The sequence below is a fragment of the Spinacia oleracea genome, chromosome 4 (genome assembly GCF_020520425.1).
Source record: "Spinacia oleracea cultivar Varoflay chromosome 4, BTI_SOV_V1, whole genome shotgun sequence".
NCBI lineage: Eukaryota > Viridiplantae > Streptophyta > Magnoliopsida > Caryophyllales > Amaranthaceae > Spinacia > Spinacia oleracea.
Window position 1 is genome coordinate 42,907,955 of NC_079490.1, and position 25,839 is coordinate 42,933,793.

Here is a 25,839-nt window from a genome sequence, read left to right on the forward strand (position 1 = left end):
TCACATTATGATCCGTAAAGTGCAAAATTTCCCTTATGAAATTTGGATGTAAATCATTAATTTCCTTGTTATCGTGGTATATATGTAGTGTGTTTGTATTGGTTTGATTCATGAAATACCACCCATTCTTTGTAAATTGTTCTAACGTGTGAGTTGTCATTATCGATTCATCAGTCTTCAAATGGAAACTGGTAACTGGAATGTCCAGTTGCTGGTTTCAGTTTTTTTTTTTAATACTTTTACCGACTACTTTGTTAGTCGGTAATTAGTCGCTAAATTACCGACTACTTTTTTAGTCGGTAAACTAACGACTACTTTGTTAGTCGCTAAATTACCGACTACTTTGTTAGTCGGTGATTTTCCGACTATCTTTAGTCGGTTAAGTATTCGTACATTTTTACCGACTACTTTTTAGTCGGAATTTGGCCAAACTCCAACCAGGATATCACCGACAACCCTTTACCGACAACTTTTAGTCGGTAAATTTTTTTGCGACCAGAAACACTCTTTTACCGACTACTTTTAGCGATCGCCAATTTGTCGTTTTCTTGTAGTGTTGTCTTGTTGATATGGTCGTATGACCTTGCCAAAGATATGTGGAACACAAATCAAGATATTTGATTTGAACCTTCTTAAGTTCGAATGTCCAGAGATTTGCTTGTTTATTAATCAATCATATGACTCAACCAATAAATGACCATCTCATTCAAAAAAAACATTCAACGATTGTTTTGTTTACTTTGAATGTGAGTCTTTCTGTATCCATACATAAAATTGTTTATGACGATTAATGGAACATAATGCCATTAAGTTCCAACCTTTTCAAGGACTTTAAAACAAACAAGATGACCCTACAGCTAATGTAGCACAAATTTGCTTCATTTCCCACTTGTAGGTTAATAACCAAACTTAGCTTCCAAAATTTGATTTCTTAACAAAAGTGAGAACCTCAAGCGGTAATCCAACACCATAGGATATTTATTTGATAAGTCGTTTCTCTTTAACACAAACTTATAGGTGGAAATAGAACTTTGAATTCATTTCTTTTGTTCTCGTTTCCTATCCCTTCCAGCACCTTTAATTTCTTATTAGTCTAAAAGATTTTACTCTTTGCTTGATCTTCTTACTTTGTTAAGCTTTACAAAGTCCCTTTCTTTCTATTCATTTTTAATGACCACATTCAATGAGTCTAGTTCATTATTGATTCAAAAGGTAATTGGTTGTTAACCTTTGGTAATACATAAGCCTTTCAATACTTCATTATTCCAAAACTACCTAGTATTTTGAATATATGAGGTCCAATTGGTCTACCATTAAACCTTTTGGTTGAAAACAACCATGAAGATCACTATAAGAAAATGTTGCATCTAAGATACGCTCCCATTCTCCTTTCTTTTGAGAATTTCTCTCAAAACATTGTTACCAATTGATCGAGGAAATATTGCAGTTCTATTACCCGAAATGCAATGAAGGAAGATGGATAATTCTACAAAATGAAATGGCAAAGAATAACATTTTGTTGGTTATTGCTCCTAATTTGGGGAAGATTTAATTAGTAAAGACAAAGAAAAAGAAAAGGAGAGAAAAAGAAGGAGAGAAGTTAGAAAGCAGGAAACATTTATTGGCAAATTATTCTGCGATAATTTGGGTCACTAGTTTCTTAGTAATAGGTTGGTTATAAATATGTAATCATATTGATAGTTAAATTAATTCAGAAATATAACATTGTAACATAATTCAGATATATAGAAACACGTTACATTTTTAGAGTATACCATCGAATATTAGTTTATATTTCATAAACACTTTGTGAGTTTATATTATATCATAGAGATATAATTGTTAGCCTATTTTGTTTATACACGAAAGGGAAAGAATATTATTTCCGCTGCAAGATTATTTGTAATCTTTCCCAACAGTCTGGTATCAGAGCTTAATTTAAAATGACCTGCAAGTGGAGAGCTCACTGGCTTAGCCGTATGCATATTAAACCTCTCAAGTAGTTTCTCAATATATCTTTCCTGTGACAGCCATAACTTTTTATTTTTTTTGTCACGAGAGATTTTCATACCAAGTATTTGTTTTGCTGGTCCTAAATCCTTCATAGCAAAGAATTTATTCATCACCTTCTTTAAATTGGCGATTTTATTGTTATCATGGCCAATAATTAACATATCATCGACATAAAGGAGTAGAATGATAAAATCTCCCTCTGCAAATCTTTTAATGAACACACAATGATCTGATGTCGTCCTTTGAAATTTATGATCTTTCATAAAAGACTCAAATTTTCGATACCATTGTCGTGGTGCTTGCTTTAAGCCATACAAGCTCTTATTCAAATGACATACCATGTGTTCCTTTCCCTTAACCTGAAATCCCTCAGGTTGTTCCATATATATTTCTTCTTCCAAATCACCATGTAGGAAGGCTGTTTTCACATCTAGTTGTTCAATTTCCAAAACCATGCATGTTGCCATGCCAAGAACAACTCGTATTGACAACATTTTCACAACTGGTGAAAATATTTCTTCAAAGTCAATACCTTTCTTTTGACTGAACCCCTTCACAACCAGCCTAGCTTTATATCTTGGTTGTGGATTATTTTCTTCACTCTTTAATCTAAACACCCACTTATTCTTGAGTGCTCGTCGCCCCTTTAGTAGCTGTACCAAATCAAATGTGTGATTCTCATGCAAGGATTTTATCTCATCGTGCATGGCTTCCATCCACTTTTCCTGATGTACATCTTTCAAAGCCTCTTCATAGGACTCTGGTTCTCCCCCTTCAGTAAGTAACTGATATTCACCTCCAGCCAATTTTGCTGGAAGTCGTCTATCTCGAGTGGATCTTCTTAATTCTACTTCATGAGATGATTGATTTTCTTGTTGTGGAATATGTTCCACATTCTCATCATCATGAGGTTAATCATCTTGGTGTACTTCTCCCCCGTGATCATCAATTGCATCCGGAGAAGGAACTGGATTCATGATTATAGGCAATTCTTCATGGGATGTTGTAGATTTTCCCAATTTTTGTATGTCTTCAATGGTTTGATCTTCAAAGAAAACAACATCTCTGCTTCTAACAATTTTTCTTTCAGCAGGACTCCATAACCTATAACCGAAGCCATCTTCAGGATAGCCAAGAAAAATACATTGTTTTGTCTTGCTATCAAGTTTTGATCTTTCATCCCTCGGGATGTGAACAAAGGCTCTACTTCCAAACACCTTCAAACTTTCATAGTTTAATCTTCTTCCAGACCATATCATCTGTGGAACATCACCATCAAGTGGGACTGAAGGAGAAAGATTAATCAAATGAACTGCAGTCTTTACTGCCTCCCCCCAAAAAGATTTGGGTAACTTTGCATGTGATAACATCGAACGAACTTTTTCCGTGATCGTTCGATTCATTCTTTCAGCGAGACCATTTTGTTGAGGTGTTTTTGGGACAGTTTTCTCGAGCTTTATCCCATACTTCCTGCAATATTCTTCAAATGGACCTCTATACTCACCACCATTATCTGATCGCACACATTTTAATTTCATGCCAAGTTCTCTTTCTACTTTTGCATGAAACTCCTTAAACGCATCAAAGACTTGGTCTTAACTTTTTAAAAGAAAGACCCACACTTTCCTGGAATGGTCATCAATTAATGTAACAAAATATGATGCACCACCAAGAGATTTCTCTGTCATAGAACAAACGTCTGTATGAACCAAATCTAGAACCCGAGATCTTCTAGAAGGTGGATTTCTTCGAAATGAAACTCTGTGTTGTTTTCCTGCCAAACAATCAACACATGATTTCAAATTAACATCCTTCAAAGGGAGGAGTTGCTTTTGAGTGAGGATTTGTAATCCCTTCTCACTCATATGACCGAGTCGCTTATGCCATAGCTCGGTCGAACATTCTTCAGCTACATTTATTTGTGAGCTGAGCTTTCCATTTGTGACATAAAGGGTTTGTTGCTTCTTTCCGTGAGCAACAATCATCGAGCCCTTTGACAATTTCCACTTTCCATTTGAAAAGTGATTTGCATATCCTTCATCGTCAAGTTTACCAGCTGAAATCAAATTCAGTCGAATATCTGGAACATGTCTGACATCGTGTAGTGTAAGATTACAACCTGTATTGGTTTCCAAACAAACATCTCCAATACCAATAAATTTGGTTGATCCATCATTTCTCATCCTTACAAAACCAAAATCCCCGGTAGTGTAAGATGTAAAATAATTTATATTTGCAGTTAGATGATACGAAGCACCTGTATCAATTACCCAACTACAATCTTCACTTGTTAGGTTATAACACTCGTCATCACCTACAAAATAAATATCATCACCTACTGCTGTAGCCGTGATATTTTTCTTATCTTCATTATCACTACTCCTTTCATTTTTAGATCTCATGTCCCGCTTCCATATTCTACATTCACTTTGCTTATGTCCTGGCTTATGACAATAAAAGCAAGTGAACCTCTTTTTGGATTTTGATCTGCCTCTAGATTTTTCTTAACTTTGGGAACCTCTAAACATTGGTCTCCCACGATTTTCAACAATATGTGCTTCAGTCTGATTTGTCGAGGCAAATTCTTTCCTTCTAGCTTCTTCATTGAATAAGCTGTCTTTCACCATATCAAGGGTGAGTTTACCACTCGGAGCCGAATTGCTCAACGAGATAACAAGAGTTTCCCAGCTATCAGGTAATGAGCTGAGGAGTAATAAGGCTTGGACTTCATCTTCAATTTCCATGCTGACATTTGTTAACTGATTAACAATGCCTTGAAATTCATTCATATGTTCTGCCATATTTTTACCTTCCTTGTATAGAAGACGAACCAACCTTCTCACCAATGTAGCTTTATTTAAAGTTGTCTTCCTCTCATACATTGACTCAAGCTTTTTCCAAAGCTTGTAGGCATCCGTGTCATTAGTAACATGTTGAAAAATTCTCTAATCAATATGTTGTAGTATTAACCCGACCGCCTTACGATTTTCCAACTTCCATGCATCTTCAGTTTTATTTTCCGATTTAGTTTCTTCCTTGATGGGCTTATACAAGTCCTTACAATAAAGGATATCTTCCCTTCGAGATTTCCACATAGAATAGTTGGATGATGTCAATTTAATCATTCCTGATAGACTTACCATCGAATCTTCCATTTGTTTATATACGACGACGTATATGTACGTATCCGGCTCTGATACCAGCTCTCAACAATGTCCTACAAGTGATAAAGAAAAAGAAGAGATGGATAAAGTTCCTTATGCATCTGCAGTTGGCAGTTTGATGTATGCTATGGTTTGTACAAGACCGGACATTTCCTATTCAGTAGGTCTTGTTAGTAGGTTTCTCTCTAATCCAGGAAAAGAACACTGGGAAGCTGTAAAATGGATACTAAGGTATTTACGTGGCACGTAAAAAATGTGCATATGCTTTGGTTTAGGAGATCATGTGTTAAAAGGTTACACAGATGCAGATATGGCTAATGATGTTGATTCGCGAAAGTCAGTATCAGGTTACATGATGACTTTTGCAGGGGGAGCTATATCATGGCAATCAAGGTTACAAAAATGTGTTGCATTATCAACAACAGAAGCCGAGTACATTGCTGTGACAGAAGCTTGCAAAGAGCTCTTGTGGATAAAGAATTTTCTACAAGAGCTAGGAATTAAACAAGAAAATTATATACTTTATTGTGACAGCCAGAGTGCTATTCATCTGGCGAAAAATCCCACCTTTCATTCCCGTTCTAAACATATAGATGTAAGGTATCATTGGATACGAGATGTCTTTGAAGCCAAGCTGTTACATTTGGAAAAGATCCATACTGACCATAATGGCTCAGATATGATGACCAAAATATTGACCATACAAAAGCTTGATGTATGTCGAGGAGAAGCGGGTTTATCAAAAATATTATAATAAGTCGGAAGGGGGAGATTTGTTGGTTATTCCTCCTAATTTGGGGAAGATTTAATTAGTAAAGACAAAGAAAAAGAAAAGGAGAGAAAAAGAAGGAGAGAAGTTAGAAAGCAGGAAACATTTATTGGCAAATTATTCTGCGATAATTTGCGTCATTAGTTTCTTAGTAATAGGTTGGTTATAAATATGTAATCATATTGATAGTTAAATTAATTCAGAAATATAACATTGTAACATAATTCAGATATATAAAAACACGTTACATTTTTAGAGTATACCATCGAATATTAGTTTATATTTCATAAACACTTTGTGAGTTTATATTATATCATAGAGATATAATTGTTAGCCCATTTTGTTTATACACGAAAGGGAAAGAATATTATTTCCGCTGCAAGATTATTTGTAATCTTTCCCAACACATTTAGCATACTTTAATAACTTGAAATAAAAGCATACATGCAATCATTAAAGCTATTTAAACATTTCATTCATGCAATAAATACATAGTACAAAATGAATGAAACAAATCCAAGACCCTAAAAGTCCCTAGTTCTTAAGCATTCTTTGGCTTGTCTTAATCCTTTGAAGATTTTAGGTAAGAAAAACTCAATTGCTAGTAATTCAAAACTACTCTTGGTTAACAAATTAATTCCATAACTTATTCATTTACCACAATATGTACCAATATTGTTTGAGTTGCAACCACAATCAACGTGCTCCTTTGGGATACCTGACTACATAGGAATACTAAAATCGCACCTCGCTTTGGCGGAAACCTACTATCCTAGGTCCGAAATTTTTGTAAGTGCTTGATTTGGAAGGCAATTTTAAACTCAATATTCTTTGGACCTAGTTATTTCTATGTTGGTTTGATTTTTTAGTGAACTAAATCCTTGATCAAAACATGAAATAACAATCTCATGGATAATATACATACACCAATATATAAAAGCATAAGATAAATTTGGTGAACTAGTATGGCCCCTTGACTTGGTCTTGAAGCATCCAATCGTCAAACTCCATCTTGTTAGGTTTGCACCGTCTTGAAAATCATTCAAAATGCTAACTTAGAATTTAAATAGCTACCTAGAAGTACTTTAATTAATAATATAATTATTACACCAAAACTTCATGGTACGCAGACCATATTTAAAAACTTTACATTCAAAGATAAACATTTCGCATACCGTATTTAACTATCCTAGTTGGTTCATACTAGTCACCTGCAAACCCGCAATACATAATAATATAATATGCATTCACGCATTCGTATTCTAAGACGAATGGCCCAAGCAAGCTTACACATAAAATACATGATTAATTAAAATCACGTTCATCTACACGCGCTCTAAAAGATTAATCAATTTAAAATTATTAATACTTAATTATATTCTAATCAAATATTTATTTAATTAAAATTGATCGTCCTGCGAAAATTAAATAAAATAATTAATTTCAATAATTTCATTAAAAGGCTTCCCCTTAAACCAATATTGTTTGCACTTTTAATTTTAAATATTTAATCAATAATATTGTTTGCACTTTTAATTTTAAATATTTAAACCCAAGTAAAATAAAATAAAATATCAACAAAGTCCAACATTAGTCCCTACGTGCACAAATAAGGCCAAAGCCCAAAATTTAGGCCTTGAATCAAAACTTAAGCAAAAATGCACAAAATGATGCAACGTGGGCTTGGCTTGCGCCCAACCCAACGTTGTGATGTGCAGTAGCCACCACCGCACAAGCCAAAGGTCGCAAGGCCCATGCTTGTGATGTAGTGCCCAAGCACGTTTGTCGCGGCCCATGTGCGAGCATTGCCCGTTTTTCTTCCTCGCTTCCCCTTGTGTCGCGCGCTCGCCCACGGGCTTCGCCCATCACTTTATACACAAGGTATGCTACGTGCACGCTTGCTCGCCCATGAGGCTTCGCCCAGCACTGGCACACAGAACAACACAACAAGCGGCATGCACAGGCCATGCGCGTGCCAACGCTTTCTGCTGCCCCTACTCTTCGTCTCGTCGCACGCGCACAACTAGGCACGAGGCCATGCCATGCACAAGCACAACATTCAGACAGTAGCCCCTCATCTTGTGCGAGTGGTTGCTCGTCCATCCAAAACAACAATCCAATTTTGTTTTTCAACATGATGATTTGCACGATTTTAATTTTTATAATTTCAACAAATCCAATTGGTATTTATTACGAAAAATAATTAAAGTGGGGTGATTTATTATTAATTCATACAATCCAATTCATGATAGTAATAAATCTAGGCTAACGTGTGCTCGAATTTCATGAACGAATCTAATCAACAAAATTTTGAATACTTTAGATAAACCAATCCGACAATTTAAATCATTCCAAAGAATTAAATTTCATATTTTTATCAAATTTGGTTTAGGTGTACGATTTAAAGTAACGAATCCAATCAAAATTTTAATCCTTGAATTTTTAAATAAGGTATTTAACCATGAAATCATATTCCCCTACTCGCCTAATAAAATATTCATACCTAACCAATTAATATAATTAATTTCGATCATAAAAATCATTAGTTTAGGGTTTCCTAAATTAGGGTTTATAATTATAATTAATCCATGAAATTAATTTTAAAACTTCATAATAATTATAAATAACCGGTATTACAATCATAAAATAATTATATATTGATTAGCAATCATAATTATTTTTTAAAACCGATTTTATTCAAGATTTAATTATTTCGAAATGAAAAACCCTCAAAAAGTCCAACTTAGAAGCCGAATTTTGGAAGTCTTGGGGGGGATTTTGTGACTTTCTTAGAACTCCATTTCCACCCAAAAAACATTCAAGAAATTTGATAATCTGACACTTTTCGAAAACAACAAACTTTCACCGATTAATCCACTAATCCGAAAAAGGTTCCGAAAAATTCCAGAAAATTTCAACAACAATAAATCAATAATAATTCATTAAAAGATACTTTAAACATGAAGCTCATTATACCACTATTGGGATTTAATGCTAATCTAATTAACAAAAGCGGAAAACACCCAAGATCCAGAATCCATGTAAAAGTACGAATTAAATGAAACATACATTCGATGCGCGTACTCCCACTTGCCTCACGAACATGAACAAGAACTCCATGTATAGTTCCTCTACAATAGTCCACTAACATGTTTAGATCCGCCCTGATTCCGTTAGCTTAGAACTTCCACAAGGTTTTTGGCTTTTTGGGAAAATCTTACTTTGGAGGAAAACTGAAGATTAGGGTTCTTAGTTACCTATAGGGTTAGATTATGTGTTTAGAATGGAAAACTATCTTCATTAGGTTAATGAAAATAACCTATGGGGTTATTATGCTAACCGGCCAAGGTAATAAGCACAAGCCCGACCAGCCTTGCATTCGTACAAGCCCAACCGCTTAATCATGCACACCCGTTGGGCTTGGGCCGCGCGCAGGCCAGTGGCTGCTTGCTTGGTTCTTTCTGCATAGCCCGCGCGCACAGTAGGAAAATCCTTGGGCTTGTCGCGCTGTTGTGCTGCCCCCGTGTTCTGTGCTGCGCCCATGGGCCTAACGCTTGCGCGCTTGGGCTCGTGGGCTAGCAGTTGGCTCGTTCCCCTTTTGTCTTGCGTCTAACGCCTTATGACTATTATTTATCGTATAGTACTTGGCGATCCAACGTCGTACGATACGATTTGTTTCTCCTAGCTTACGAATATACACAATACGATATACGATTACGATCCAACGACTTATCGTATATTTGCGTTTTCTGAACTAAATTCCCGAATAGCCATTAAATGAATTTCCGATTCATTTAATCCGGTGATTTATTTTATATCATTAGTGTGACCTTGTAGGTTCAGTGAAGAGTAAGTTGTGAGCCTAATAAGGATTAGAACTCACTGATCGGAAGCAATGCTCCAGCTAGTTGTTCCGATCATTGGATTTCACTGCAGGGACGAAGCCAGGAACTCATCTTTACGGGGGTCGGACAATTTAATTCATTTTTTTGTAAATAAAAAATAATATACATAAAAATAATAAAGAAAATAAAAAACGATTTTAAAATAGATAATATTATTAGTTCCATAAAATAAAAAGTTAATTCTTTATAAGTATTCTTTGTGAAAGAAATTACTGAGCAAAAATAATCTTTTAAAGAAAGAAGAGAAGATAAAAAGGGAAGGACCGAAGGAGAAGAGGAAAAGAAAACAGGGAAGGACCAAATAAAAGCAAAATGAATGACTTAGAGCTCGAACCTCTGACCTTCTGCGAGAAAACACATGCTTTCAACCACTATGACAAAGAACATTGTTTTGTCTATTCTAATTAGTGTCATAGTTATATAGGAAATCTCTAATTTGTGATAGGGGTCAGGCCCCCCTTGGGCCCCAACATAACTTCGTCCCTGTTTCACTGAATTAATTATTCCGTAATTAATCTAAACCTTAGTATTGGAAAAATGCGCCTTGGGTGAAGGACACATTTCCTTCATAAGTGAAGGAAATAATGCCCTTCGTTCAAGTATGCATTCAATGCTAAGTCTAATAAATGCGGTTCGGTATTAATTAATTATACAAGTTAATAATTCAGTGAGATCAAGTGAACTGTATGCCTAGCTAGAGGCCGCTTCAGTTCAAGTGGAATTAATAATATTAATCCAGAGGTTACTCTTGACTGAACCCGTAGGTCACACAAATAGTACGTGAACGGATCAAGTATTTAAATACTCCATTTATGGATATTTAGAATAGACGGATTTCGGTTCTAGTGGGAGCTGAAATCGTCATAAGGCAAATTATGAATACTCCGAAAACGATGATATTGCCGGAAATGGAAATATGGATCGTATCAGAAATATAAATATTATCCAAGTCATAGATGTTGCCGGAAACGGAAACATGGTATGTATCGGAAAATATTATCGGAAATGGAAATATTGCCGGAATCGAAAATATTGCAGGAAACGGAAATATTATCGAAAATATTAAATATTTGTTCGAAACGGAAAATAATTCCGGAATCGGAAATATTAATATTGTTCGAATCGGAAATGAATTCCGGAATCGGAAAATTAATCGGAAGCGCGTCGTACGAAATAAACATCGGACGAGCTTGCTAGACGCAAGGCCAACACGAAGCCAGGCCTGCACCTAGCAAAGCCCGCGCGCAACAAGGCAAGCAAACAACCCGAGCTCTCCGCGCGCGCGCCCAGCGCCCTTCGTGGGCTGTGCGTTGAGTTCGTGCATGCATCGAATCCTTAAGCGTTTAGGATTAGTTCGATTAAAGATTATTTTCCTAAAACTACTAGAGTTAGTTGTTGCATTAAACACTAACTTAATAGATTTAATTAGTATCTAATTCTAATAAGATTAGGTTAATTAAATCCTAGTAGGTTTCTAGTTCCGATAATCCTACCCTATAAATAGGTGATGGCAATCACAATTTATAACACATCAAAAAGGTATTCATATAGTTTTAAGCTAAAAACTAAAGTTAATAATTTGCCACAAATTATAATCGAATAACATAAAACCTTAGGCTAAATTCTAGTTAATTGAATCTAAGGCGGATCCGAACGTGTTGTGGACTATCTACGGAGGGACAACACTTGGAGTCATAAACTTGTTCTTGTTCGGTTCGGGAGCAGCTAGGGAGGGCACGCTACAAATGTATGCATCCTAAATTGTGCTAATTGTTATGTGGCAATTAATTTGGATTCCTGGCTTTATGGTTTTTCCGCATGGAAAATATATGTTTTATATTTGTCATAACCTAACAATAAGCATACTCCAAGTACAGCTAAACAACTATTCCGTATAACTTATCAAAATAATTATTCGATTTTCTAGTAGTCCTAACAAGTTCAAAGAACAAATTGGATCATATTATTAGACATTTAATGATTATTACACGTGTACAAGTACTTAATTAACAAGAAATAGCTACTTGAAACTGATAACGTTATATTGAGACAACATAAACATTAAAGTATGAAACAATAAATCTATGAGATTGTATCTCTTTCAATCGACTCGAAATCAAACACGACCAATATGTCAAGTGTTCAATCATAATGATATATAAGAACAAAAATCCACAAGACAATAACGTACTCTACAAGTATAAGAATTGAAATTATAACAACTAGCCGAAATTAACTATTAGAAATTGTATTACATCATTAAACATTGATCGGTTATTAGTAGTGTTCAAGTACTTAACCGTAAATAGCTAATTGGAACTGATAACGTTATATTGAGACAGAGGTCGGGACATACATTAAGGTATGAAACAATTAATATATTAGACTGTATTTGTTTTAGTCATTTGTATAGCCTTTTGCTTGCAATAAATCAAGTTAGTTGACGAAGACAAACATTCTAAGCTACTGGTGTTGTTTGCATCAAATGCCATTTGCTTGCACTGAAATGATATTAAAAAATACAAATGGTTCTTAGGGTATTACATGTTGTTTGATCATATATCTCCAGTGTGTAAAAGGCAAATGATGGTACCTAAAAAATTATCTTAATTCATTTTCATGATGCAAGAAGAAAGGAAGATAGAGAAAATGAATGAAAACATTTTGTCCCACATTGGTCAAGAAGTAAAGGAAAAGAGAAGGAAAGGGTTATAAATATAAATTTTTGAGTTTGAGAATGTTTCAAATCACTTTCATTTGGGCTTCTATTTGGGCTTATGGATATAATGACTTGAGGTAAAAACATTTTATGAGATTGGAATTCGAGTTGAACTGGAGCTTGAGTTTCCAAGCCGATTTCAAGTTAGAGTTTGAGTTTTCGAGCCGATTTCGAGTCGAGTTCGAGCTCGAGTTTTATTTCTAGTTGAGTTTGAGCTCGAATTTTATTTCGAGCTAGAGTCGAGTTTGATATTTCTGAGCTTGCGAGTTTTCGAGTTGACCAGAGCTTGACTTTGAGTTTTCGCATTCCAGTCGAGCTTAGCAAAACATGAATTTGAGTAATTAAAAGAGTTAAAGGTAAAACCAGACTGATTTAATACAAAAAGGCTGATTAGAAAAGGATTCAGGTCAACCGGGTCAAATCATATATTTGCGAGTTGATATCGCTGTTGGGTGAAGTTTAGGTGGGTCAAACCGGTGTCGGTTAGATATCAGTTCGGGTCAAACCAAATCGGGTCAGATCAAATATTTACCGGGTCAAATCGGTGTCCGGTGAATTTCAGGTCGGGTCAAACCGGTGTCGGGTGGAGTTTGGGTGGAATCCAACCGGTGACATGTGGAGTTCAGGTCGTATCAAACTGGTTACAGGTGGAGTTCAGATCGAGTGAAACGGGTGTCGGGTAGAGTCAAGTTGATTATAGATCGGGTTTGGGTCCTGGATTTTCCGGGTCAAACCAGTTCGTTTAGAGTTAGAAACAAGTAGTTTTTTGGAGTCGGGTCAACTTCTGACACCTTTAAGGCTCTGTTCTATTCAACTTATTTTACTAATTTATATTATCTGAACTTATCTGAACTTAACTGAACTTAACTGAACTTATTTTATCTGAAAAAACATATTTTATCTGCAATAAAACTTAATTGTGTGTGAAAATGTCTGAAAAAATATTTATTTTTGCTAAACTTATATTATCTGAACTTAACAACTTATTATTTGAAATAAGTCAAAATAGGTTGAACAGAGCAAAACCTAATTGTACAATACGGGAATAGGTGTGTCCGCGCTTTTTTTTTCACTCCTCGAGCTTTCTGCTGCTGCAGTTGAAATGCATTGGTCGGACCAAAGGCTGTCAATGGTGTGCATTTGCACAGCCACTAACCCCTGAAATTTCAACCCAAATCCAATAATCATGATCATTTCTCACACCCTCATCCTACTTTCTCCCTTTCACTTGAAAACCCCACTTCAAAATCTTCACACCCAATTTAGGCCTAAACCAACTATTTCCCTTCCTTCAATCTTCAATCCATGGAAATTAAAGACCTACAAAATCCAGAGTAAAGCAGCAGTTCGTAGTGATGGAGAAGCTTTTAATTGGAAAAAATGGCTGCCCAGGAAAGTTGATTTTGGGCCTGATAAAGTTCTTCAATCAATTGCTGGCGCAACCTCAAGCCCAATTTGTCAGTTTATCACTTCTCCGACCACTTTCTTGCATATTGTTGACCCTAGAATTAAATTGGTAATCTTTCTATCTTTTTATTTGATTTTGGGTATTTTTAAATGTTTGAAACTATGGCTTTCATGTAAACTAAATTACTCTCTTTTGATTATGTGAAAATTGGGTTAAGTTATGTCTACCTGTTTTAGAAGTAAAATTTGATGAGTGATAGATATTGTGATTTCGCATTTGTGTTGACGTGCGCGGGAGGGGTAAGGTTGCGTACATCGAGTATTACGGGGGAAGAACCATAGCTTCATTAGAAGGATACGGGTGATGATTATGTTGTTGTATGCAATGGTCCTGTGTGATGACCAGTATCAGAGCTTGCTGATTGTAGCTAAGAGTTGTTGCTTGGCTAACCCATTTCAACATCTCTGAGCATTGAGAATAGAGAAACTATTTGGTGCTCGGGAAAGATAATGTAGCAACAATGGGCATAACCTCTATGACCCTATGAATGTTTGTGAATGTTTTCTTTCGTTTTCAAGTACTTTTCTTAGCTAACATGTGTAATCATGACCTAAATCGACAAATTTAGTTATGTTTACAATTTGTTTTGTACAATACCCGGGTACACAATTCGCTATCTTATTATGTTAAATTAGTCCAAAGTGTTCCATGATACTAACACGCATTACGTAATACGGGTGTACTCAATACATATTAAGCGGGGTAAATGAACGTATAAGGTAACACTGACAATACCTATCAGCAGGAATAACACATATGTGAAGCTAAATAATAATTGGATGAATCAGGTCATTATTTGTTAATTTTAATAAACATCTGACTGTAGTTTTCAAACACTCTCCCTAAAGACTGGGTTGCCTGAGATTTTTTTCTTATTCCTCGTATAGTTTTTTATACTTGTTTATTTCATCAAGCAAAGTGCAGCCATTTTCTGACTGCAGTTCAGGACTTCAGGTTCCTGCTTCTCTTAATCTTTGTAAATATTTTTGTATTTAAAATCCATGTGAACCGTTGGATAATGAACTTCTAGCTTCAGTTTTCTTCATTGCTCTGCAGCTAATTGATGTGGACTGAAACTATAATTACTTGCGTAGGCGTGGATGAAAATGTGTATTATGATCAACGGTAGTAAAATGCTGTCTCTCCGTTTTTATGGAGTACCTTGTTTGAAAGACATGATATTTGTAGACTCTTAGACTCTATATGGTCTATAGAATTTTGATGTGGATTTCTAGTTTATGGCTTCATTTATTGACAAGCAAACACATTGAGGTGACAAGGGCCTCATTATATTAATCCAAAGAAATCTGATTATTTATATATCTTTTTGTTTGTCTTTCTCATCAGGGTAGGCATTAAATTTCTGTCTGTTAAAATATATGTTTACTTTGCAGGTTTGGCTTATAGTGTTAGTTTTCTTGCCAGCGCGCTCCCATATTTACATGCGCTTTGGGATTGTGCTTTCTCTTGCTCTTCTGTCCACTTGGATACTCCCAACAGACGTGTGGAAGGTAAGTTCAGTCTACATTATTTTGTAGAGCTACTTGTAATTAGCAGTTTCTTTGAGTGATGATGTGATGTAGCTTGAATACATCTCCAAGAATTAATAATGTGTGAAGAACCCTCAATCGTTTACTCTTTGCTATTTACATTTTTGTTTTGTTACTCGTTATATTCTTTTTAATACGACGGCAGTGAAGTAAGTTCTGTTGGGGGTTGTCAATTTGATGTTCCCAGTTAATGTGGTATCCTTGATGCAGGAAGTTGGAAGAAAGGAGTTCTTTTCAAGTTTGATATTGAGAAGGATTTGTGTTTTCACATTTTGCTATAGTCATAAAATAAATGGCTTTCTTTGACTGAATAGAGTTTGTGGATTTGGGTGTCTTTCTTAGGCGTACTTTTTTTATTTATTTCACCTATGCTTAGAGTTGATTTGGTGATTTGAGAAGATCAAGATCTAGAGATGTTATCCTCCCTTATTTATTTGTTTTTATAATTCCTTTCTGGCTGATATTCCCGCTTTCTGGTCCAATGATTGATCTTCAAAGTAGAGGGCTACTGTAACTTAAGCCTTAGTTGCCTTGTTTGTGGGGTTACTGCCATGTCATTTTTAGTAAACTTGTTGGAAGTGTGGTTTGTATACGATCTCCCATCTAACAATCTTCTCTCATAGGTTCTGGTTATTGGGGGTGTTTGGCAAATGGCTTTTAGCTAGTTTTTTCATTGTCTTTTTGGCTTTTTAATGTGGTCAAACCGCCAAAAAAATGTGTTTGGTACTCTTTTCCGACGCTGGCTTTTGTCTTCTCATTATCTATTACTTTTATATCCTTGTTTTTTCACTAATTAACTAATAATTATAATATTGATATACTGGGCTTTTGGCTTCTCACTAAGTAATTAATGATTAAATGCTCCGTAATAAAATAAATTAATAATTAATTAATTAAACAATTAAAGAACTAAATAATTAATAATGAAAAATAATACTTCGTATTAAATAGTTAAAATTAAATAATTATTCATGAGTTATACTTATACTTCAAAAATAATTATAATAATCATTAAATACGAGTAATTAATAAATTTTAATGATTATTACTTAAAGAGTAATTCTTAATTATTCAAATTAATATTAAAAACTTATAATTTAATCAAATTAACAAGAATTAATAGTTTGTACTTAATAATTCATAGTTTTTAATTAGTATAAACTAATCTATGAATGATCACAGTAATACTCTAATTAATAATTTATTTTTAATTAATAATTTATGTATTACTCCCTCTGTTTTCCCGAGTTCTACTTAGTTGTTGTAGCAACAGAAACCAAGGAGAAATCAAGTGAGAAACCATGGAGAACTCAAGGAAAGACCACACAAATGGGTATTTTTGCTGTAAGGAAAGAGATGTAGAAAGTAAGAGAATTATTAGATATTATTGGGCCCCACAAAATGTGGTAGAAATGATATAATATGAATAAAATGTTGACATAAATGTAATAAGTAAAAATGAGTGGAACTTAAGAAAATAGCTCAAAACGAAAAGTGAGTAGAACTTAGGAAAATGGAGGGTATAGTTATTACGTACTACATCATATTTATTGAAAATTGAATAAAGCTCAAATCTCCTCCAATGTCATTTTACATAGCAAACCAACAAGTGATATTACTAAACATATTACTCCCTCCGTCCCTTTTGTTCTTTACGTATTCCATTCCAGTTGTCCCATTTTGTTTTTTACATTCCTTTTATATTATCATATAAATGTCTTAGTATTCTATCAAAATTTGTGTCCAAGAATTATTTTAACCAATTAAATTCATTGGGTTCTTTTTATCTCTCACACTTTTCCATTGGGGCATTAAATATTTCTCATTTTCCCAATGTCAAAGTTTTGATAAAAGTCAAAACATTATAAATAAATGTAATTTGCATTGTTTAAATAAAATAAAATAAAATAGAGGAATCTTAATGCACATTAATTAGTCGTTAAATCGCGTGCATAATACCAAACGTAAAGAAAAAAAAGGGACGGAGGGAGTAGTAAACAACCAATAGTCAAACAACCAACAAAAGCAGCAAATTTAAATTGTTTTCGGTCAAAACAGCCAAGTAAAACAGCCAAGTAAAACAGCCGATAGCCAACAACCAATTACCAAACAAGACCATCATCTGAAGAGCTTGACATACTCATGTTAAAATTGTGTCTTTAAGAATTATGTTAGTCTACGAGAGTCATATTTCTGATGTAAAGTTAAAAGTAAAGGAATCCTTTGCACCTTTTATGTCTGCTTTGGATTTCTATATGGTCATAGATAGCTTATTGGTATTAGAATAATATCTTTGTTTGATGTTGGATAGAAGATACATTATTTTGTAAATTGAATGGGGAAGAGAGTGTTGTAAGTTTGTTGTGGCTTGTGGCCATAGATAAAAAATGCGGTATCGGTCACCGTCGCGGGATCGGTCGCGGAGTCTCGGTAACGGAACTGATGCGTTAGTCGCGGACCGTGTCGCGGTTGTCGCGTAGGAATTTGAAATTTAAAAAGAATCCCCATGTCAGCCCCATTCACTACCTACCCTAGTCCCCCTCCCCTAAACCGTACACGCGACATAATTAAAATGAATTCCTTTCTCTACCTTCTCTCCTCTCTTGTTTTTTATTTGAAAATGGAGTTCTCTACTCTATTTCAATGGAGTTTCTCCATTTCTTTCATTTTTCCCTTTTGTCGAAAACATGGGAATTCGACTGAAAACCGAGTAGATGTGAGGTTTATAACGTTCAATGCGGACAAAATTCGTTGGGATCGGTTGAACCGGCCGAGATCTCGCCGTTTTTAAAAACACCTTTACAACTCGGGATATCTCGTATCGCCAGCCTCCAAAACCTTGTTAACTCGGGCGATACGAGTTAACTCGGGCTAGTTTTTACACCATGCTTGTGGCCATGGAATTAAAACTCGGCCGTTCCGTTACGTAACGGCCGGTCGGCCGTTATGTAACCTATTTTGGATTTGCCGTTCCGCGAAAACCCGTTACGTTACGGTTTGACAAAAATCACGTCTTTCTCCCCGCGTCGTCCGTTACGTAACGGTGACTCGCCGCATTAGACGTTTTTTTTCTCCGTTACACCGTTCTTTTACATAAATTGACCAAAAATATTTATGTAATTAGTTATGTAGTTTATGAAACATGATATTTCGAGTGCTTATTTGTTCACAGAAAATAATACTCACCCATATTAGGATAGATTTGGTTATATTGTGTTGATATAATGCTTTTTAGACCAAAAATATAATAACAAGGCTTAGACATGTTAGTGTGGTTTTTTTCACCGCGTCATCCGAGATCCGTTCTATTCTTCCGTTACAAGCAGTTTCCCCGACAACGCGACCGTTACCGTGAACGCGACCGCATCCGCGTTTTTTTTCTATGCTTGTGGCCTTGTGGAGTTTCTAGGAACTCATGGAAAAATGGCGTTGGTGGTTCACTGAGCTTAGGTATGGTGTTGAATAATCGATGCTTAGGCTATGTTTGGAAAAAAAAAACTGTTGAAAAGGAGCTGAAACTAATAGCTGAATGCCTGAAACTGGAAAAGCAGCAGCTGAGATTGATAAGCTACTTGATTTTAAGCCGACTGGTAACTAGTGATATAAGCACCTGAATTATTTTTGTAAAAACAGGGTTATAGGATATATATATATCTTGTTTCCTTCTTTTTATTTTTGAAAGAAAAGGAAAAGTTAAGAATGGAGGAACCCTTTTAGCGTGTTTGGAATGGGATCTTTGAAATCCTAAGGATCTGAAAAACGGAAGGCATGTTGAAATTTTTTCTTTTCAAGAAATCGTTCATTTCAAAGTTCATTGTTTAGGTGATTATTTCAAGAAGGTAATTTATCAATAAAGAGGAAACTTCAAAAAAGAAATGAGAGATTCAGAAAGGATACTTGTTTAGATGTGACCTAATATGGGATTTTGAAGCAATGTAAAACCTCGTTCTTAAGCACGTATTTGTCAAAAAGTCTCTCTTTCATTTTACCAAACAAAGATTGTTAATGCAATGGACCGAAATTTTCAGTTCACGTCTTTAACATTTCTTTTGAACTTGCCTACCAAAACACAGTGCTATCATTGTGAACCTTGGTGGGTTTGTTAGCCGGACATCTTCTGTGGACAGAAAGATGTGAAATGGACTCTCCTTGCGTCTACTTTTTTATTTTTATACCAGTAGTAGAAGACTTCATAGTCAAATTCTAGAGTCAATTACCTTAGGGTTCTCAGAACTGTGATTCATAGATGTACGACATCACTGACATATCCTCTTGTTAATAAGTTTATCTTCCTGTATAAATACAGGACTCATTCTAACCTGTTCAATTTAACTGAAGTATTTTGTAATTTGATGTCTTGAGGTATTTAGTGGGCAATGCCAGGGATGATCAATTGGTTCCTTTCAAATATTGCAAAGTTGTTTTGAGAGCTTAAAACTGTTCTTGTACCTGTCTGCTGCTGGAACTTAGATGTTCATGGTCTGATTTAGTGGTATTCCGGTCACACACAGATGAAAACAAGTTTCGAGTTTCAATAAACCACCCCGAGTAATTGACTTGTTTGAATCACCTTGTAAATGGTGATTTGGTGTTGTGGAGTTTGATTGTGATTCATAACTGTAACCTACAAAAAAGCACCAGTTGCTTGCTTAACTTTTATGTATCGAAATGGATTCTATTGGAGACTAGACACTTTCAGTGAAAAGTGATAATTCATAAGTTTCTTTCTCTAAAGAAAGTCTCTCTCCCGAATCAAAGCTTACACCTTATGGCTTACAGTTGCACTTTCTGATGGAGACTCAATTGAAATGACTGTGCCAATGCTGTAGCTGAATTGTGGGAGCTGTAGTAGGACAAGACAGTGTTAGATATTGGCACGACTGTGTCAGACCTGGTTGGCCTTTATCTCGAGTCCTCCATCCTTTTTTGGAGTTGCACTCTAATTCTTTTCGATCATCTCCCTTGGCATACCAAACATGGCATCACACCCTCCCAAGCATGTACCTACACACATGAACAACCGTCAACCACTAAGGGAAGACGAATATAACCAAGAGATTAATTAATTACTCTACGGGTCTGTTTGTTTCAACTTATTTGACTTATGTCAGAAAAAATAAATTCTTTTCAATAAAATTAAGTGTTTTTTTCATACAATTGAACACACAAATGAGTAATTTTCAGCAAAAATATGTGCAGACAAAATAAGTTCAAATAAATTTAGATAAGCTCAATTTCAGTCAAACAAGCACTAAACCTATAAAGATGAAAATCAAATAAGGGTAGAAAACACCATCAGCAAAAGGAAGGACTCAAAATTGTATAAGATCTTAGGCTAGGAGTGAGAGGTCTTTCACTTATCAGTTATCACAGGGAGGAGAATGTTTGTTAGATGTCCACCTTTTCAAAAAGAACTGAATCAAGAATGAAGAAATCAGTGACAAGGTGGGTGTGACGTCTATGGAAGGTAAGAAGGTAAAATGTGGGAGGCTAGACATTGAGATGGTTCAGATATATTAAGAGGCATCATTCGGATTTTGTAGCTGAGACTTAAAGTGGTGGAAAAACATGTTTGAGGGGGTATAAAGAAGAAGAGGCATGTCTAAGAGAAAAACTGAGGTTATTAGACTTGGTGAATTGTTAAGTCTGATTTTGTTATATTTTAATTGTTCCAAAACTGTTTCATTTGTACTCTAAGCTCGTTCAGTTGTTCGGTTTGTAATTCTAAGAATGACGTCAACATAGTGTACTTGATTGATCCCGTGCTAGCCAATATAAAACCATGTAAAACAGTAAAAGCCAATTGGGTACGTTATTCATCATGAGAAATTCTTAATGAGAACACTAAGGTTTCATATGTCTTAACAGAATTTTCTGAGTAAATTATTGTTCCATTCTTTCAAGAATCTATTCAGCAGCGGGGGCCTAACTAAAATATATTTTACTTTATTTCAGAATTTAAAAACTAACCTAGTGTATAAAAAGGTGTGCTGACGGCTGAGGCACAAGGCAACATTGGTCATGCACCCTTTTCAGTCTAGGCAAGACGACTTTGATGAGGCACACCCAACGGGAGCTGAGGAGTATATTTTTTTTTATTTTACCAGATATTTTACTTTAGATGCGCCTCACGTCAATGAGGCACACCGAGGTGCGGTGATGGGTTGGGAAATCCCTGAGCTTTTTTGTGCATTTAACCAAACTCGTATATGTTATTTTTCTTACATTACACACTTTGTTATTAAGGAATACAAATTGGGTGTTATCTTTCTCACATTTGTATTTCATTTTTCGGTGAAATCTTTATGATTGTATATATCATTTTTACTGCAATTGAATTGTGGTTAAAATTAGCTTGCTTGAGTTTATTATTTCCCTTTTGCGCGCAGGATCAATTGGGTAGAGTGACTTTGCTATCCATCATTTTATTTTTAGTGCTGGGACTGACTGCTGATGGTGTCCTTCCCAGTGTCTCTCAAAGGACTCCACCACCATCTTTTAGCGGACTTTCAAATATACCTTCATCATTCAAAGGTTATAAATATATGCTTTTCAAGTTTGGACCTTTACAGATGACAAGAAAAGGACTCTCTATTGCAAGTACATCTGCATGCCTCACATTCACTGTAAGTTTATCTCTCTTGTTCCTTCCAGATTGGTTATTTTCTATGTAGGATTTCTAAGGTAATAGTAATTTCTCTGCTAAATTGAATCTCCGTCCCCAGGGCATGTGTCAATGAATTATTGTCATGTACTTTGTAAAGTACCCAAATTTCTCCTTAGTACCTCTTTTCTGTTTATGTTTTTATTCCTTTTCTGTTTACATTTATATTTCATTTGTAGACAGAATAATCCTTCTTCAATCTCCGTCCTCATATTTGCTCAAACTGAAGTTATTACAAGTTAAACAGCTTATATAAGTGACTGTCTGTTATCATGACAGATATTACAAAGTGCTAGCCTCTGTTTGTCGACAACTCCCCCGGAGCAACTGGCGTCAGCATTACGGTGGTTCCTGCTCCCTTTAGCACGTATTGGTGTTCCAGTGGCCGAAATTGTTCTTACTCTAATGCTTTCATTAAGGTTCATAAATCTTATTTTTGACGAGGTAGTTCTTATATCTTTTCTGCATTCTTTTTTTACGGGGCAGTTGAGAAGGCATTTTTATTCTTAGCTGCTTGTGATCAGTAATCATAATGTTTAGTCCTCATACCATTCCTCATCTAACTAGTTTCTGGCAGGTCAAGAATGTTGCGCTTGGAATTCTGTCTCGTAGAATTGATTGGCAGGACATGACACTACTGGAGAAAGTTGATGGTATGTTCAGAACTCCAGCAAAAAATCAGATCCCAATACCTCTGTGCTTGATTTCTGGAAAAGCTTTTGATACTCAAATCAAATGTAGATTTAAATTTAAACTGTAGTTGTTAGTTTTCAGCTTACCAACTGTATTGAGTTTTTTGTATTTTCTGGATAGTTTTGTCACATTCCATGGTCATGGAAATTGGTGAAATCCGTAAAATGTTTTTTGTTTTCCTGGATGGCTCATGTGAGACAACTGTTGCTATTTTTTCCTTTCTTGATAAATATCAGTACCCTTTGTTGTTTTCCTGTAGAGCTCCTTTGTTGTGGCACTATCTTGACTGTAACCACCACATATCTTGCCTCCCATTGCCTTTACAGTTTCCATATTTGCCCTCTTTTATTTGTTGGATGGCAGACATGGTATTCTGAGGAGACTTATTTTGTTCTCCCTTTTTGTTTACTTCCAGTGTGCTGTAAGTTAACTCAGCTTCTAATGAATGTTTTTTTTTTTTCTTGGCATGCAGTCTTCGTGATGTATATCCGGCGGATCTTTAAGAATATTTTTAGCCATGCCGAGCAAATATCACAGGTTCTACTCGTTTTCCTTAGACCTTCTTTCCTCTGGACAATCTTATTTTCGGATTTTTTTTAACAATGATGCAGTACAGAATGTGAGTTTTTTCGGATGTCTAATCTTGTGTAGTTTTGTTACACAAACTTAGCTGAAAGTATTGAACAGGGACACTGTCGCTTTGTGTCAGCAAGTGCACAAAATTTGTGCTATAACTGCTATCTATGGCTTAATTTGAAGTTCCCAAGATTCTTGTGTCTGAGTAGGAAGTACCTTAAACTTACCCAAGATTCTATAGTCTTGAGTTTCACTAACTTCACTAGAAGTATCCAACAGGTTAGCGTTCCAGTGTGTCTAGCAAGTAAACAACTTATATGGAGTAAAATTTATGGCCTTATTGGAAATACCCAAGATTTTATTTCCAATGTCAGTTCTAGTGTGTAGTAATTATGAAGTTTGTACATTTGTGTCTGAAATGATTTCCTAGATGATCTGTTGGTAATAGTTTATAGTTGAGATGTGATCCATTGGCATGCTCACCTTAAGCTGAAATAATTGCATCACTTTTCTCCCTGAGAGGCCGTTGGACACCTTCAACTTGTAGATATATTTCATTTGTATATCATGGACATGCTTCAACACTTTGTGTTCTTGTATAAATGCTCAATTTAGTAAATGTCTGTTTAGATTTTTATCCTTGCATGAAGATTTCTGAGGCATTTCTCTTTCTGGTTGTGGACAAGTGGAGTCAAGAAGTTAGGCTCGTGTAATTTAACAAAGCAACATGCGCAAGGGAGTGAGAACTAAGAACTAAATCCGCTGAAGTGCTCAAGTCTGTGGCTTTGTGTTCAAGCAGTCAGACTGCCTGTTTGGTTTAGGGGCTGGAGGGATGATTGTGCTAGAAAGTGTTTAAATGTGATCCGGTCCGCTAAAAATTGCTTTAAGACAATTGAATTATCTTAATGTTCATTTTAAAACAAAGAAATATGGAGTAAATTGAAGAATGGAAAAAAGAAGAAGATGAGTACTGTAGTTGTGGCATGCCGTATTGCCTTAGCAATTTGATGATAATAGAAGTTTGTGTTGTCTGAACTTATCTGGTGGAATTGGTAACATCACTACTTTTTGTTATGGCCTTTTGGCATTCCGTTCCTAAACTAGTTAGTTCAGTCAGCTGGTTAGTTCCTGGAAAATAAAAGGATCCTTAAATTTATCCTTTTATGTGGTTATGCTTGAACTTGCTGGTATTATTTGATTTGTCAATTTTGCAGGCCATGATTGTTCGAGGTTTCCGAGGTGATAGCAATCGTCACAAGATACACTTCCAACCCTCGTCTTTTACGATGCCAAATCTCATCTCCTTATTAGCTCTGTGTGGTGTTATTGGTGCTACGAGGTTGTCAGGGTCCTTACTTGTCTGATAAGCAGCATGCAGCATGCAGCCTCAGTTATTTATTTTGCAAACGGTGTTATCATCTCTAGTCAAAACTCAACACTCAACACTCCAAGTTTTATCCAAAATTTCATGGCATCCATATGATCAACATGTAAAAACAGCCTCGCCTCTTGGAGTTTCTGGATGACGCTTGATTGACTCGGAAAAACCAACTGTGAATCAAAGGAGTCATTCTTAAGATTCTGTGACAGTAGCAACTCTGAAAATGGATATTTGAAGACTTGCAAGCAAAATTTAGGGGTTTCGATTGGAAAAAGGTCTAACTTTTCACTGGACTGATTTAAAAGACTTGGAATTGAAAATTTGAGTTCAGACGGGTAGACATCGAATCCATCATCTTGACTCCAAAGTTGTTTAAAAATATTAGGAAAATTTGTCAATTACTACCTACGTTTTTAGTGAATTTGAGAATTACTCCTTAATTTGTTAAAGGTTATCAATTACCACCTCTGTTCCTATATGTTCTTTCGGTTACTGTTTTCACGCGACTGAAAGGTAAAAGAGATGGTGAACAAGTGTGTAGTTACTTGTAAGTGGGTGAAAATGACATCTTGTTTATGTGTGAAAGTAGATGAATAAAAAAATCAGTATAATTATGTAAGTGGACCAATAAATGTTGCAAGTGGGTGAATAACAAAATCAGAATAGATGTCTATGTGATATATTGTACAAATTTTGTTCCGAGCTCTAATCAACTCTGAATTTAAAATATTTAGGTGTCCACCAAAGTCCAAAACTAAGCTATTCTTACAAAGTGCAAAGAAATGAAGGAATTTACCACCGATCACCATGACGGTAGTATGGAACGTTGTCGGGCCTTAAATTGGATACTTACTTACTATACTATGAAGATTTATGTGTGATCTAACTAACTATCCAACTTTGGTTCCTCAGGAGTCAGGATGCTCTCTAGATTTTG

The 25,839-nt window shown here is 35.4% G+C and overlaps 1 protein-coding gene across 2 annotated transcripts; it reads left to right on the plus strand.

Annotated features, from left to right (window-relative positions):
* The first annotated feature begins 13,626 nt into the window (after positions 1–13,626).
* On the plus strand, positions 13,627–25,380 carry LOC110796894 (protein ABCI12, chloroplastic). Of its 2 annotated transcripts, none has more exons than XM_056843668.1 (7): positions 13,627–14,086; positions 15,464–15,549; positions 22,058–22,214; positions 22,532–22,696; positions 22,830–22,905; positions 23,418–23,482; positions 24,736–25,380. In XM_056843668.1, exons 1-7 carry the CDS (start codon positions 13,757–13,759, stop codon positions 24,883–24,885), a joined length of 1,029 nt encoding a protein of 342 aa, XP_056699646.1. In that variant the 5' UTR covers positions 13,627–13,756; the 3' UTR covers positions 24,886–25,380. The 2 variants fall into 2 exon arrangements, with proteins under 2 accessions (XP_056699646.1, XP_021857678.1); XM_022001986.2 differs by having other exon boundaries at positions 13,629–14,086; positions 15,433–15,549; positions 21,978–22,214.
* The last annotated feature ends 459 nt before the right edge of the window (positions 25,381–25,839 follow it).